This window comes from Malaclemys terrapin, chromosome 2 (genome assembly GCF_027887155.1).
Source record: "Malaclemys terrapin pileata isolate rMalTer1 chromosome 2, rMalTer1.hap1, whole genome shotgun sequence".
NCBI lineage: Eukaryota > Metazoa > Chordata > Testudines > Emydidae > Malaclemys > Malaclemys terrapin.
In genome coordinates, this window is record NC_071506.1 from 222,794,391 (window position 1) to 222,809,030 (window position 14,640).

Genomic DNA, 14,640 nt, shown 5'->3' on the forward strand with positions numbered 1-14,640 from the left:
TATAAAATAGCATCTTTAAACTTGGAACTAAAATCTGTTTTACTACTGGAATAAATTTTTTCCTCCGTCTTGAACATATACTGGCTTGCTCTAGATTTTCCCTTTATTTTTTCATCTAGAGTAAGTCAAGTCAATACAATACACTGAATATATATGGAGAACAAATGGGTAAATATTATCCTAAGTGTAAAGCCTGTTCCAACCAAAACTTAAACAAACCCTGTTTGTCAAAATGTAAAAGTGTCTTTTCTGACATATACCTGTCTAATACTCTTGCATTCTACTGTGAGAATCATAACACCAAACCAAAGTGATCTTTATTATTTGATTTGTACTCACTGAATGTGCCAGACTACCAGACCTAAATCATAAAGCCCCCTCTGTAACCATACAACAGCTGCTGCTGCCATTGCTATATTACAGACTTTCCACTACACTCTGCCAGTGCACTTCATTTCTGATCTAGAGGTGATCCCTCTATGGATCAGAGGGTAGTTCAGACTCCAGGCCCATTCAGTCATTTTGCCTCTCTTCTAAGGGGGGCAGCAGTTCTGATGCTTTTTGTGAGGAAGACACATGTCCAGCAGGAACTGAATTGAAACCACCAATTTATTTAATAAAGGCCACTGAATTGCTAGCCAGTTACTAGAGAGCTGGCTGAATATGAACAGGTGAATGAGAGATGAAAGGCTCTGATATCAGAGAGAGAGGTTCTATATTCTCACATAAAGAGAAATTGAAAAAAATTGGATTGTTTACTCATAGAATGGAGACATGATAATAGTATATAAAATAATGAATTGTATAGAGAAGGTAAATTAGGAGCATCTCTTCTCCTTGTTCTGTAACACAAGACCAAAGGGACATTCAATGAAATGGAATAGTGGGACATTTGAAACTGATGTAAGGAAATACTTTTTTCCACATAATGTGTAATTAGACTGCAGAACTCTTCAGGATGTTGCTGAAGCCAAAAATACAGCAAAATTCAAATTGAAATTGAACATTTGTATGGATAACACGCATATCCAGAGTTATTGTAGTTTAATGCTAACAAAAAATTTGCTAAAGATATAAAACCTCATTCTTCAGGTTTTAAGCCAATGACCTTCTTTGGGGTCAAATTATCCCACATCTGCTTATTATGGGATTTCTTGCACCTTCCTCTGAAGCATCTGATGATCGCCTTTGTCAGAAACACGGTATTCGACTAGCTGGACCACGAATCTGATCCACTAGAACAATTTTTATGTTCTTCCTACCAATCACCAGAGTACTCCAGTCCTCTAAAATTGGACTTGTTTTCTAGTAATCAAGATCTTGCAGACGACTAAATAATCAGAGAGCTTTTGTTTGCATGTCCATTCAAGTGCTTAGGAGATGGTCAGTGACTAAAACCAAAGAGAGACCCTAAAGTCACTTATCAAAATATCTTAATTGCAGTGCTTTCTACTGTGTATGCTAAATATCTAGCACCCTTATTTCCAAGCTTCGGTCATTGGGAGCCCTCATAATTCCTGTTAGGTAAAGGGGTCTTTAGCTGCTTCAGTGTAAATCATGACACACAAATTACTATGTTACTCACAAAAACATCATATTAAAAGGCCAGTATTAAGGTTGCAAAATCAAGTACTTGAAAGAAATGCCAGAATTAAGATTGCCTGTGCATCCTTAATTCAGGCCCCTTGTGTGCATGCATTACAGTTGTTAATTACATGATCACATACTATTTTTTAAAAATTTTTGTTTTACACTCATTCAGTGCACAGAACAGACCTGGGAATGAATCAGGGTTGTGTAGTGAAGAAGGCTGTTATCTGTAGGACCCCTGACTCTTTTGTTGCAAAAGTTGGAAGGTGTGTGGGAATGAGGCAGGGGATTGCAGGAAGAGAATGGAGGGTCTCATAATTAAGGAAGTTGAATGCTACCCTGGGGAACTGGAGTCTATCTCTGCCTCTTCCACAGAGTTCCTACGTGATCCTACTCAAGTCACTTAAAGAAAACTTTTCACAGATGGTCAATAATTATGTGTCCCTCATTTTCTGGGTGCCTGACTTGAGATTCAGAAATCTGATTTGATAAGTGCTGAGCAATTACAGGTCAATGGGAGCTGTGCTTTGAATGTATGAAGTGCTATATACTCTGAAAAAATCAAGTCCCGGGTGCTTCAAAGTGGACACCCAAAATTAGTGGATACTATTGACCTTAAATGTCTGTGATCTCAGATACCAGTCTTTGAAATGAGAATAAAACCCTTTCATCTCACTGTGAAAATAAAGTGTTTGTGAAACACTCAGACACTATAGTAACAAGCGCCATAGAAAAACCAATTGGGAAAGTAATCTGTTTTCAGAGCCTGGCTTGAATAGTGTACAGTAAATAAGGACTAGGGCCAAACATTGAACAGTGAGGAGAAAAATAAAATAGTGCTCATTAAGTGAGCACCATCAATTTTGTGCACCGATTGAGATCGGTGTGGTGGAAAAAATAGTGTGTGATCGTGTAGTTAACTACTTCATTGTAATGCATACGCATGGGGGTGCTGAATTAAGGCTGTACAAGCAACATTAATTCTGGTATTTCCTAACTTTCCAGTGCTTGACCTTGCAACCGTAATGTTCTTTTAACATAGTTTTTATGTACGTAATTTCCTAAGTATTTAAAAAAACCAAATTGAAAAACAGAAATTCCATCATGTGATATCCTGTTGACATGCACGTGGTTCATAAGCAGGGTTAGAACCTTTAGATCTACCGCACAGACCTCTGCCACTTGAGCTAATGGAATAACTATAGCAGTAGTAGATTATCATCCTCTGTGTGGACCAGATGAGAGACGCAATTTGCAGTGGATTTCACAGATGCTTGTTGGCAGCAGAGAAATGATGAGACTCGTGAATCTTAGGTTCCATTCTAGGCTCTGGAAAGGAGTGTTCTCTAGTGGGCACAGACTCTTCTGCTTATACACCCCAAGTTTTTGACCCCTTCTGCCCCATTCCCTGCAATTATCAGGGGGTAGCCGTGTTAGTCTGTATCTACAAAAACAACAAGGAGTCTGGTGGCACCTTAAAGACTAACAGATTTATTTGGGCATAAGCTTTCGTGGGTCCCAGTCCTGTCTCTTCCCCATGCCAAATTCCCAGTCCCTGCTCCAAAGCACGAGAGTGCTAGAACTTCTCCGAGAAAAGATTGCCAGAATTTTATACCATAGGCAAAACAATGTATTTCCCAACCTCTTTCTCAGAAACAGCTAAACCATTTTGGTGGAAATTTTTCTGAACACATTCTGCCTGTGGCAGACACCTGCCATGTAAAGTCTCAGCCAAACAGTTAAAAGTTTGGGAAGTTGCAAGCAACTGAAAGCAGGGTTTTATAATGGGAAGTGTCAGGCAGCCTTAATAATAGGCGATGCTACCAGCCCCATCTATAATATGATTATTTAGGTTAATTGAAGAGTATATGTATCCTGTATGTTTCAGAGATCACGTTGTTCTCCTGTTTTAGAGAAACATTTAAGCATATATGTAACTTTAAGCACATGAGTATTTCTAAGTCAGTGGGACTATTCATTCACGTGCTTGAAGTTAAGCCCTTACTTAAGCACCTTGTTTAAATGGGGCTATGAAAAGGCATAATTAGAGATCACATTAAACCCTTCTTTGTACTTTGTTTCCTGTAGGGGCTGCTTATTCACGTGCTGAAAACAGCATCAGAAAGTTGGTGGACCAGTGTGGGCTACCATTTTTGCCTACCCCAATGGGAAAAGGAGTTGTTCCTGACAACCATCCAAACTGTGTAGCTGCAGCCAGATCCAGGTCGGTATAAACCAAGGCTTTGCTTCCAATCCCATCTTCTGGGAAACTAATAGGAACATACCATTAAAGATACAGCAAATTGCAACATGTTACAAATACTGTGGAAGGCCTAATGCAAAAAGCAAAAAAAGTTTAAGTTTTCACATTTCGTGTTGTTTTATGACAGTGGATAAAGCCAGTAGCTTTACACTGCTGATGTCAAATGTTGCTTGACATCAGCTGATCCAGGGAGAAACTGAGTCCAGGGTGACAGCATGGGAGTCACTAGAAATTTTTGGCAAGAGCTAGGCTGAATTCTTTTGAGTTACGTTTTGTTGTGTAAATATTAAGCCTATATCAGACAACATATTATTTTTAACATGTAGTTTATAGCACAAAATGAAGTATGTAAACAAGTTAAATTACATGTAGCAGAAAACTACTGGCATAGTCAGTGTGCTGACCTTTAAGGCTATAAAGTGGTACATAAAATGGAGTATCACAACTCAAATTTTGCTTTATGCAGCCTTGCTTTTATAGCATTTGTAGTACATTCCAGTTTAATTGAACTATTGTCTCTGTAAATCCTTTAATTGGATCGAAGAGACCTATATTGAAGATTGTGTGTTAAAAAAATAATTGTAGTCACCAACAAATTAATGTGAACTTACTTATAGAGCACTCGTAGGTATGTGTGTACGATGGGCTTACTTTGCAGCTGAAACTCCTATGTACTTAAACGAAGTTGTGTGTTGAGCAAATATCTTCGTCATTATGGAGTATGTTATTAATAAATCTGAGAATTAAAAAACTACACCTGAGGTATTTTGCTCGGCAGTTGGGCCACCTTGGGCATACACACCAGAGGGCTGAATTTAAGGTTGCATGGTCAGCCTTCATTCTGGTATTTTCTAACTTTTGAGTGCTTGATTTTGCATCCTCAACATTCTTTTAAAGTAGGGTTTTTGTTCATTTGTTTTGTTTGTTTTTTGCTCTATTAATAATTACTTTCACAAAATGAACACTGTTTTAGAAAGAGAACTTAGTGCTTTATTTGCAAATTCAGAAAAATCTTCTGCTTATATAAACTAAGGGGCAGTTGTCTGTAGAAAAGATTTTTAGCTTTCTGAGCTAAACAAATAGACTTGAGGGAAGCAAGATGTGTTATTGTATTCTCCTAAATGATAGGGGTGCTGTGCTATCTGGAACTATTGCCATTTTTGAAAAGCAATTAAATACAGTAACTCCTCACTTAAAATCGTCCCAGTTAACATTGTTTCGTTGTTACGTTGCTCATCAATTAGAGAACATGCTCGTTTAAAGTTGCGCAATGCTCCCTTATAACGTTGTTTGGCAGCCGCCTGCTTTGTCCACTGTTTGCAGAAAGAGCGGCCCGTTGCAGCTAACTGGTGGGGGCTTGGAACCTGCGTGGACCAGCAGCCCCCCATCAGCTCCTCGTTCCCCTAAGTTCCCTGTGCAGCAGCCACCCAGCAGGCTATCAATTGCCGGCAGTTCAGCTGTCCCTCCCCGCACTGCCATGTGCTGCTCGCCCTCTGCCTTGGAGCTGCTCCCGGGAGCCTCCTGCTTGCTGTGCCGGGGGGGAGGGAAGAAAGAGGGGGGGCTAATGTCAGTGTTCCCCCTACCCCCCTGCTTTTGCCCCCCGCTTACCCCATCTCCATAGAGCAGGGGAGGACACAACAGGGCTCAGGATGGCAGGAGCTTGCTAGCAGCACCTGCTGGCTCAACTTGCTGATCTACTTAAAAAGACAATGTACTTAGAGTGGGGTCAGCGTACTTAAAGGGGCAATGCGCATCTTTCTCTCTCTCTCTCTCTCACACACAGGGTGTGTGTGTCTGTCTGCCATGCTGTCTCCACTCCCTCCATTTGTGCTGCCTTGTAGATTGTGAGGATACATTAACAACAATGTGTTAACCCTTGAGGGCTCAGCCAAGTACTAGTTCATCATTTAGCAGTAAGGCATTCCCTGGGAAATATCCCACCCTCTGACTTCCCCACCTCAACCAAGCTTCACGATCATCATTGCTGTGTACAGTATTAAATTGTTCGTTTAAAACTTATACTGTGTATACACACACACACACTATATATCTATATCTATCTATATAGACTTTTGTCTGGTGAAAAAAAATTTCCCTGGAACCTATCCCCCCTATTTACATTAATTCTTATGGAGAATTTTTTTGCTTAAAGTCACATTTTTCAGGAACATAACTACAACGTTAAGCAAGGAGTTAATGTATAAAAAATATTTACATTTCATGTTTTTCTCTTGTTTTCCATTATCAGGGCATTGCAACATGCTGATGTAATAATACTGTTTGGTGCAAGGTTGAACTGGATTTTGCACTTTGGACTTCCACCAAGATTTCGACCTGATGTAAAGATTATCCAAGTAATCGAGGAGAATAATTTGAACAGCACCCTCTGTAGGGTAGCTCTCTCTCTGTAATAGCCTACTGTTTCATGTGATGATCTTTGTCATATTGATAGTGCCGTACAATGCATGTGATCACTGTAGTTCTCCAAAATAATTCCTTTTATTTGTTTTTAATTCCCTTGATATTTTCAAAATCAATATAATGTTATTCCAAGCATATAGGACTTGATGCTGCTCCCATTGAATTAATGGCAAAGCTCCTATTCAGTGCAGTAGCACAGGGATTAGGCCCATAATGCATGAACCATGTATAGGACTAAGTTTCCTTGATCAGAACCAAAGAGTTTTGAAATTGTGGCATTGTTCATAATAATGGATCTCTCTCTCAATAGGATCCTTTAAAAACATTATCTTGTATTTACAGTCAAAGCAAACAAGATCTTGCAGCTCACTATCCGAGCCTGACCACTTGGAAACAATGAGAGTAGAGGAGGAAAGGCTACTTAACAAATGAATACTTCTAGCAAGCTATCTGTGTTAGGAAGGGTAGGATATAAACACAATTTTACCCCTCCCCCATTTCAAAATATTGTAAACCATGTGTCCAAGGGCAAGAGTCCATTCTGCTCTCTGATTAGCTGGCTTTCAGTAGTCTGAAACATAATTAGTCTTATCTGGTCTCCTCCAAAGGTGTCCAGCTTGTGCTCTTCACACTGGTAATAACAAAGTACTGTGTGTCGGAGAAGCAGTAGCAGAAGCAGTAAGTCGGTGCTAAGGGTACAGATGAACGTCTGAAAATGGGAATGTGCAGTAGGTTTTTACTTGGAGTAAAGCATCTCTTGAATAGCAGTTCCAGTAAAGATTAGAGGAAATTACTCTTAAAGCCAAAGTGAGGACTAATGAGGTTGGTAGAAAATACTCTTCTATTTTACAGTGTAAGTCTTATTGACTTAAAAATATTCCTAATTGATTCAGTGTTCTTTTGTCTAAAAACTATTTTTTAAAAAATAGGTTGATATTTGTGCAGAAGAGCTGGGGAATAACGTGAGACCTGCAGCAAATTTATTAGGTGACATAAATGCCGTGACTGAGCAGGTAATGTACTGCAAGGTGTCTATAACTTCCTCTGACTTGTAGAAAGAGAGTAAATTCTAACCAAAAGAAGTCCTAGGAGAAGCATTTTTTTATGCAGTATATTTATGCTTGCATCCAGTATCTAATCCAAAATTAAAATTTTAAAAGTAGATGTAGTATTGTGCTGGGATCTTGGTTATGATTTAGATCAGGGATCTCAAACTCAGAGCACCACGAGGGCCACATCACTGACACCTTTTCATATAAAGATACAAAAGCCCTGCACCACTCCACCTCTTTCATGAGGCCCCACCCCCATTCCAACCCCTTCCCCAAATTCCCCACCCCAACTCCGCCCCCTCCCTGCCCCTATTCCAACCTCTTCCCCAAATCCCAGCCCCGCCTCTTTTCTGCTTCCTCCCCTAAGCACGGGTCTCCCTGCTCCTCCCCGCTCCCTCCTGGAAAGCGCTAAGTGCCGCCAAACAGCTGTTTGGTGGCGGGAAGCACCTGGAGGTAGGCAGAGGAGCGGGGATGCGGCGTGCTGGGAGAATGGGGGGGCAGCTGGGGAAGGGAGCTTGGCGGCTGCAGGAAATAACTCCGGAGAGGGCACAGGGAGCTTGGCAGGCCGCAGCAAATAACTCTGCGGGCCATGGGTTTGAGACCCCTGATTTAGATTTTCTTGAAGAAATTATTCTGAGGTTTGTTGTTTTGAAAGAGGATAAATTTTGTGTGTGTTTTGTTTTAGCTTTTAGAACAACTTGTTCTAATGGAATGGAAATATCCTTCTTATTCGGAGTGGTGGAAGGGATTAAGAGAGAAAATGAAGAGCAATGAAGAAACATCCAAGGTAATACTATGGCTCAGTAAAAGTGGCTTTTGATCCTTTTCTGGACACAGTATCAATCATATCCCTGTCGTTATTGTAGTTAAGTCTCCCTACTAATCAGAACTTTCAGATTGCTAAATTCTGAATGGTATCAAAATGTTTCAGAAGACTCCTGTAGACTTACTGTGTTCAGATTTATCCAATTATGGACAGACTGGGCTTAAGAGCTAATTGTCATCCAAACCCTATATAAGTCATTGGGCTTTGGATCAAGACCATAGTGCCGGAAGGAAGCCCTTGTGTAGAAGATGATATGGTAACAGAATTGATTTGCAAGTGATGTGGTGTTACTCTTAGCATATGACAGTTCAGTTTTGCTAAGGTAGATCCTTTATTTTTATTTTATTTTATGGATGTGCCAGTTATTGTGACAATGATGTACATTAAAAGCAAGTGACACATTAAGCCCCCGATCTTACAAATACTTATGGATGTGCTTAAATTTCTGCATATGAATTGGACTGTTCATGCCTGGAAGGTTAAGCCCATATGTGTCTTCGGGATTGGAGCCTAAATTAGACTCCTCTCAGTAGACAGCACAAACTGGAGCTGTTCCTGAACCACCCAGCACACAAATGACACAGCTCACCTGTGATTAGAAATAGTCCAACGTTTTTACTCTGTGTTTGAACAGCACCTAGCACGATGTGGTTCTGGACCATGAGTAGGTGCATGGCAATACAGATAATAAATAGTAATAATCATGGTTGAACAAACTGATGTGCCTTGCTCGTTGCTCTGAACGTCAATAAACTGTTGACGATGGCACACCACCAGAGGGAGCAGGTTGCACACCTGAGGGAACCTCTGCTGAAAATGGCTTGTCTTCAGAATTACAAAGGCACTGTCAGCGAAAGTGATTCTGATGATCTCAGCCATTGGGAGGGAGTCTAATTTTGCAACCCTTACTCTGGAGAATGGTCCCTGACTTCAGTGGTAATATTCACACGTGGCAATGCACATTGCCCTTATGCTAAGCAGTACGTATAGAAATGATTTATAGTCTCTTATTTTTTTAAAGGCATTGGCATTACAAAAGTCCCTGCCTATGAATTATTATACAGTATTCCATCATGTCAGAGAACTGTTACCCAGGGACTGCATTCTGGTTAGCGAGGGAGCTAATACTATGGACATTGGACGCACTATGCTTCCAAACTATCTTCCTCGCCACAGGTAAAGCATTTTCTTTGTTGCCATGATGCAACAATTCTGTGCATATGTTTGTTTCCACACAGTTGGGTTATAGGTTACTGATGCTGTGTCTTTTAAATAAAAAAGTTATTTAAGTAAAGTAAATGTATAATGTGTCTTTGGGGTGGGTTTCTTCTTGTTAAGGCAACTTATCTTTATCCCTTTTGGTCATACCCTGTCATTGATTTTTATATCGAATACACATTGATTTGTGTGCGACTTCAGGACATAGTACAATGGTAATAAATGGCCATATTTCAAGCAGGTGAAAGTTATTTAGCAGAGATCTCAGTTCTTTTTGGGATGGGAGTATATTATTGAGTCCCATACTTGGTGTGTGAATCTGTGCCTAAAAATGTTAGGACTTATTTAAAATTTTTAAAATAAATAGGCCAGGGTCCTATCCTGCAAGCAGATTCACACGCGCAAAGTTGCTGAAATGCAGAATCCCCTTAAAATCAATGGGAGCTACACATGTTCAGCATCTTTGGAAAGCAGGCCATATATTGGGCCTCTACATAGGAATTCAGGTGCCTAAAATTCATACAAATTCTGAAGTTCTGATTTGTGACTTTATTTATTAAAGCCAGCTATTACAGAATGGCTGTAAATTAGAGCTAGTCTGTATTTATTAGATTGTATGAGAGAGAACTGGACAATCTTTGCTGAGGTGACCCTTCAGATCTGATTGTGGAGTCTAGAACCTCCTTCTGAAAACAGCACAATATGTCACAAATGAACCTAACAACATATTTGAGGTTAAATAAAGTTAATTTAAAATTAACTCTCGGAATATATATATTTTTAAAAGGCTGGCACGGTGACTATAACGCTTTTTTCCTTGAACCTAGCGTTGTGCACATAAGAGGGCAAATTTGAAAAGTTAGGCCTATAATAGTGCATGTATTTTGCATTTGCGTTTGCCTGGTTGAAATGCTCTTATTTAATTACAGCTTGCAATTTGATTTCAAAAGTTGAACCTGAAAACTAGAATTTGAATAGCATTATTTGCCTGAAAGTTTTCGGGCTTGTAGTTGGATTTCCAGGGAGTTAAATGTAGAAAAGATTTCATGTAGCCTATTAATTTGACCTTTGGGATGCAAGACTCAATAGAACAACTATTTTACTACCACTTGAAACATCTGATTACACATTAATTAGATGTCTTGAAATACCAGTACAATGTAGACTAAAAGCAATCAGGAATACAGTACATTGTAATTGGTAGTATGTAAGCGTCTCTTATTCCAGTCAACTCATTTTTTAAAAGTTCTATTATATGTGTGTTCATTAGAGTATTATGCAACCTTGATCATAGTCCTATATGAAAACCAAGCCTATTTAGACTATTTAGACACGTGGTATGTAATATAGCAGTACATGTGTCAAATGCCTTTTTACTATCCAGATATTGTTTTCTAAGTAGGGTTATATCAAAATTACTACAAGCCAAGAACAAACTGTCATGGACAATTTGAGAACTGTTTGCCTGGCTGTACAGGAAAAATAATGCAGTGAAGAAATAGGCAATAATTCTACGTTCTTATCTGTAGACTCGATGCTGGTACATTTGGAACAATGGGAGTTGGGCTAGGTTTTGCTATAGCAGCTGCAATGGTGGCTAAAGATCAGACACCCGAGCAGCGAGTAATCTGTGTAGAAGGAGACAGTGCTTTTGGATTTTCTGGCATGGAAGTGGAAACTATTTGCAGGTAAAGTTTTTGATCAAGTAAACCATCTTAATTTATTATCCCCATCTAGCTGACAGACTATCCAGATCGGGGAAACTGACTATACACAAAGTGCAATTAAATGCACAAAGAAAAGAAACTGAAAAAATACAGAAAAATAATTTTGTCCTACTAATATTAGGTGCTAATTGTTGGGACAAATGGGGGAATTTTTGGTGACATTTTTATAAACAATCTGTCTGACTCTGTGTCTATCCCTTTGGCATTGCTTCCTCTTGTGGAGGGAAGGGGAAGAACTTATTTTCTCCCTGTGACATAGGAGATCAGCCTAGGTATTTGAGAATATAGCCACTAGGATTGTCTGGGCTGGGATCAACACATTTGAATGGAAGCCTCAATGACTGAATATTAACTCTTTAGAGCAAGTTGTTTCCCAGCACCCCCACCTCTGCAGAGAAACAGGGCAAAAGCCCTAGCAGGAAAGCAAAGCCAGAGGAGGTAGACAGACAGTGGGATGAGCAAAGATGGGGCTGAGAGAAGAAGGGGATGGCAAAGCCATGGCTTCCACCAATATGAACTCTGTACTAAGCTACCATTGTCATGCTAGCCCAGAGATTTACAGATTCTAGATTCCAGGTAACTAATAAAGATCCACTTGTTATCCAAAGGCTGCCTGGTGTAGGCTGCAGATACTTAATGAAAAGCATTGCACCCCGAATGGGAGTGAGGCAACTAAGTCTCTCACAGAAGTGTGGTTCATTTGGACTCACCCAGAGAGCCATGGAGAGAGAGAGAGGGATTGTTGGAGCCCGATGGGCCAGTTCGTGAGTCACGGCCCTGTGAAACTGTAGATCCTTGGGTTCAGCACGCTAAAGGGGTCACTCCCAGGAGACTGTTTAGAGGCCAGAGCGTAGACCAGACCCTGTGGATCTGTGACACTTGTAACAATAGTAGATATAAGAACTTTCATACAGAAGTGATTCTTTTTGGTAGAGTGTCTCTTTAGCGCGTCACAGAAAGATGCCATTCTTTAGAATTTCTCCTATGATCATTCTTTTATTTATTTATTTATTTGCAGGTATAACTTGCCAGTTGTAATTATCATAGTAAACAACAATGGGATATATAGTGGTTTGGATTCAGATTCCTGGAAGGAGATGTTAAAGTCTGGAGAACCAACTGCGTGGTGAGTACCTCTAACCTATGTGCTTTTAATTAACTGAGAAGCGACCAAGAGGGTCTTTTTATTCATGACTAGTATTTTCTGTTCTAGACTAAAAGCTGAAGAGAAAAACTTTGTGGTCTCAGATCACTAACTAAATGGCAACAAATCTACCTTTACACAATCACCATGCCCAGTTACACACAGCTAAGTTCATAGGAACTGAATTACATGTCCCACCAGCATAGGAGAAACTTAGCGGGCCAGCATAATGACCATCTAGTCATTTAAAAGTACTAAAATTGGCATAATCCTAGTTGGTCATTCTTGCAATTTTAACTCTGCTATGAACCATAAACCTCATTGCTTCTTTCAGTGCACCCCCTGTTTGTCTCCTGCCAAATTCTCACTATGAGCAGATTATGTCTGCATTTGGGGGTAAAGGATATTTTGTGAAAACACCAGAGGAACTGCAAAATGCCCTGAAAGCAAGCCTGGCAGAGAAGCAAGTACCTTCTCTTATCAATGTAATGATCAACCCACAATCTGACAGAAAGCAGCAGGTACGTGTTTTCATTTTTCTCAGGCTCTGATAGACAGATCCTCTGTATCCTCCTGAAGCTCTGTTGGTACATGGGGGGGAGGGTGCTGGTCAGCAGCGAGGCTCTATGGAGATACAGGGATCCACCCATGCTCAGCTCTTTGTAGTATCAGGGCCTTCGACTTCACCGTCTTCCTTCCTTACATTTTCCTAATGGGCCTTATTTATTGACAATATTGTTAGGAGTGTTGTCACAGTATTAAAAATCAATGGGAGCTGCTGGAAGCAGCGGCCAGTATGTCCCTCGGCCTGCGCCGCTTCCAGCAGCTCCCATTGGCCTGGAGCAGCGAACCGCGGCCACTGGGAGCCGCGATCGGCCGAACCTACGGATGTGGCAGGTAAACAAACCGGCCCGGCCCGCCCGGGGCTTTCCCCGCACAAGCGGCGGAACAAGTTTGGGAACCACTGCTCTAAGCTCCTAACAAAGAAATTGAGAATAAAATTATATGTTCATAAGCAGTCTTACACAATTCCACAAGGGCAGGAATATATGTTAGTAAATACGTATTTGTATTCTACTCCACCTTCTACTTGTCTGTTTCATTTTTGTTTTTTTGCTTCCAGGATTTTCACTGGCTGACTCGTTCTAATATGTAACAAAAGATGCAGAGTGTGATGATCCTACCCAATACATCTGCTTCAGCCAAACCAAATCATTTTCCAGGAGTGAAACTGCTAAAACTATATTTTATCATTATTTACATAAGATTGTAAAATCCTAGTTTTGTTTCACTTTTTTAAAAAAAAATCACTCATATACTATTGTAATAGCAGTAATCAACACAAGAGACACCTAAATGTACCTCAGAGTGTCCACTCAAAGGAAATCGTTCTTTTATGGCTATGAACCAGATCATATAGAAACACTTGAATGATAAAATCATTTTTTTCTTTTTACTATAAATGTAACCAATCAGACTTGTCAATTAAATCCTTAGTCCTTGGGGGGCTGGAAGGGGAAAGGGATTTTATGTTGTTTACAAATAGAAAAAAATCTCAATCATAGTCTGTCCTTTGTTTTGGGGTTGTTTTTTTCCCTCTTGACCAACATGCTGCTTACTAGAGAGCTTGTTTTATGGACCCCAAATTTGAATCTCTTACTCAGGGTTGGATCCTCCGTGAGAGGTGCTGAATATCTTCACTTCCTATTCCCACAGTCCATTGGGGTTGACAGTCCTCAGCACCTTTCAGGGTTGGTGCTCAGCCTCTACTCCAGCAAATTATCTACTGATTTCAATGGGAGTCTTGTCAGAAAAGGACTAAGCCCTTAATTTCTTGCACTGTATTTTTCTGTACAGAGATGCAGACTGTGGATTGACAGTTTTGTATCCCGGAATCACTTTAGAAACTTCTAAAGTGTATTAAAAAAATGCCAGATTTCACTGCAATACTGAATTTGTTTGTTGGATTAATTTCTGCAGCCTGCTAACTGGAACCCGCTTTACTTGCAGAAAAAAAAAATCTTAAATTACTGCCTTGTCCACCTGTTCCCACACACACCTATCATGCTGAAATCAGTAGTGCATAAGAATTCAGAAATAAACATTGCAGGATCAAGAGATTGCAAAGCGTTAAAGTTGGGGCCAGTTGAAGGGACCCCTGCGCTTGGGATTGGCTGTGGGGGTCACCTAGGTTAAAACTGGGCCAGTGCCAGCTGGCTGAGGGGATGCACAGTCTATGGCTGGCGTTAGGGTTGGGCCCAGCTGAAGGGGGCCTCTGGGCTAGAGATCGGGCCAGCACCAGCTGGCTGAGGGTTGTCCCCTGATTAGGGTTGGGGTTTTGTTTGTGGCCAGCTGAGAGTGCCCAAAACTAATGTCAGGGTAGGGGCTGGCTGAGTGGG

The 14,640-nt window shown here is 40.5% G+C and overlaps 1 protein-coding gene across 4 annotated transcripts in view; it reads left to right on the forward strand.

The window, feature by feature from the left end:
* The window catches only part of HACL1 (2-hydroxyacyl-CoA lyase 1), a 35,252-nt gene extending 21,064 nt beyond the window's left edge, over positions 1 to 14,188 (forward strand). For 3 of the 4 annotated variants that reach the window (XM_054020038.1, XM_054020041.1, XM_054020040.1), the window contains 9 exons: positions 3,679 to 3,814; positions 6,102 to 6,246; positions 7,204 to 7,287; positions 8,012 to 8,113; positions 9,174 to 9,328; positions 10,900 to 11,058; positions 12,116 to 12,223; positions 12,576 to 12,762; positions 13,365 to 14,188. In XM_054020038.1, the coding sequence (XP_053876013.1) occupies positions 3,679 to 3,814; positions 6,102 to 6,246; positions 7,204 to 7,287; positions 8,012 to 8,113; positions 9,174 to 9,328; positions 10,900 to 11,058; positions 12,116 to 12,223; positions 12,576 to 12,762; positions 13,365 to 13,397 (1,109 nt within the window). In that variant the 3' untranslated portion in view covers positions 13,398 to 14,188. The remainder of the gene's footprint in view (positions 1 to 3,678; positions 3,815 to 6,101; positions 6,247 to 7,203; positions 7,288 to 8,011; positions 8,114 to 9,173; positions 9,329 to 10,899; positions 11,059 to 12,115; positions 12,224 to 12,575; positions 12,763 to 13,364) is intronic. The other variant, XM_054020039.1, reaches the window with a different exon arrangement.
* The last annotated feature ends 452 nt before the right edge of the window (positions 14,189 to 14,640 follow it).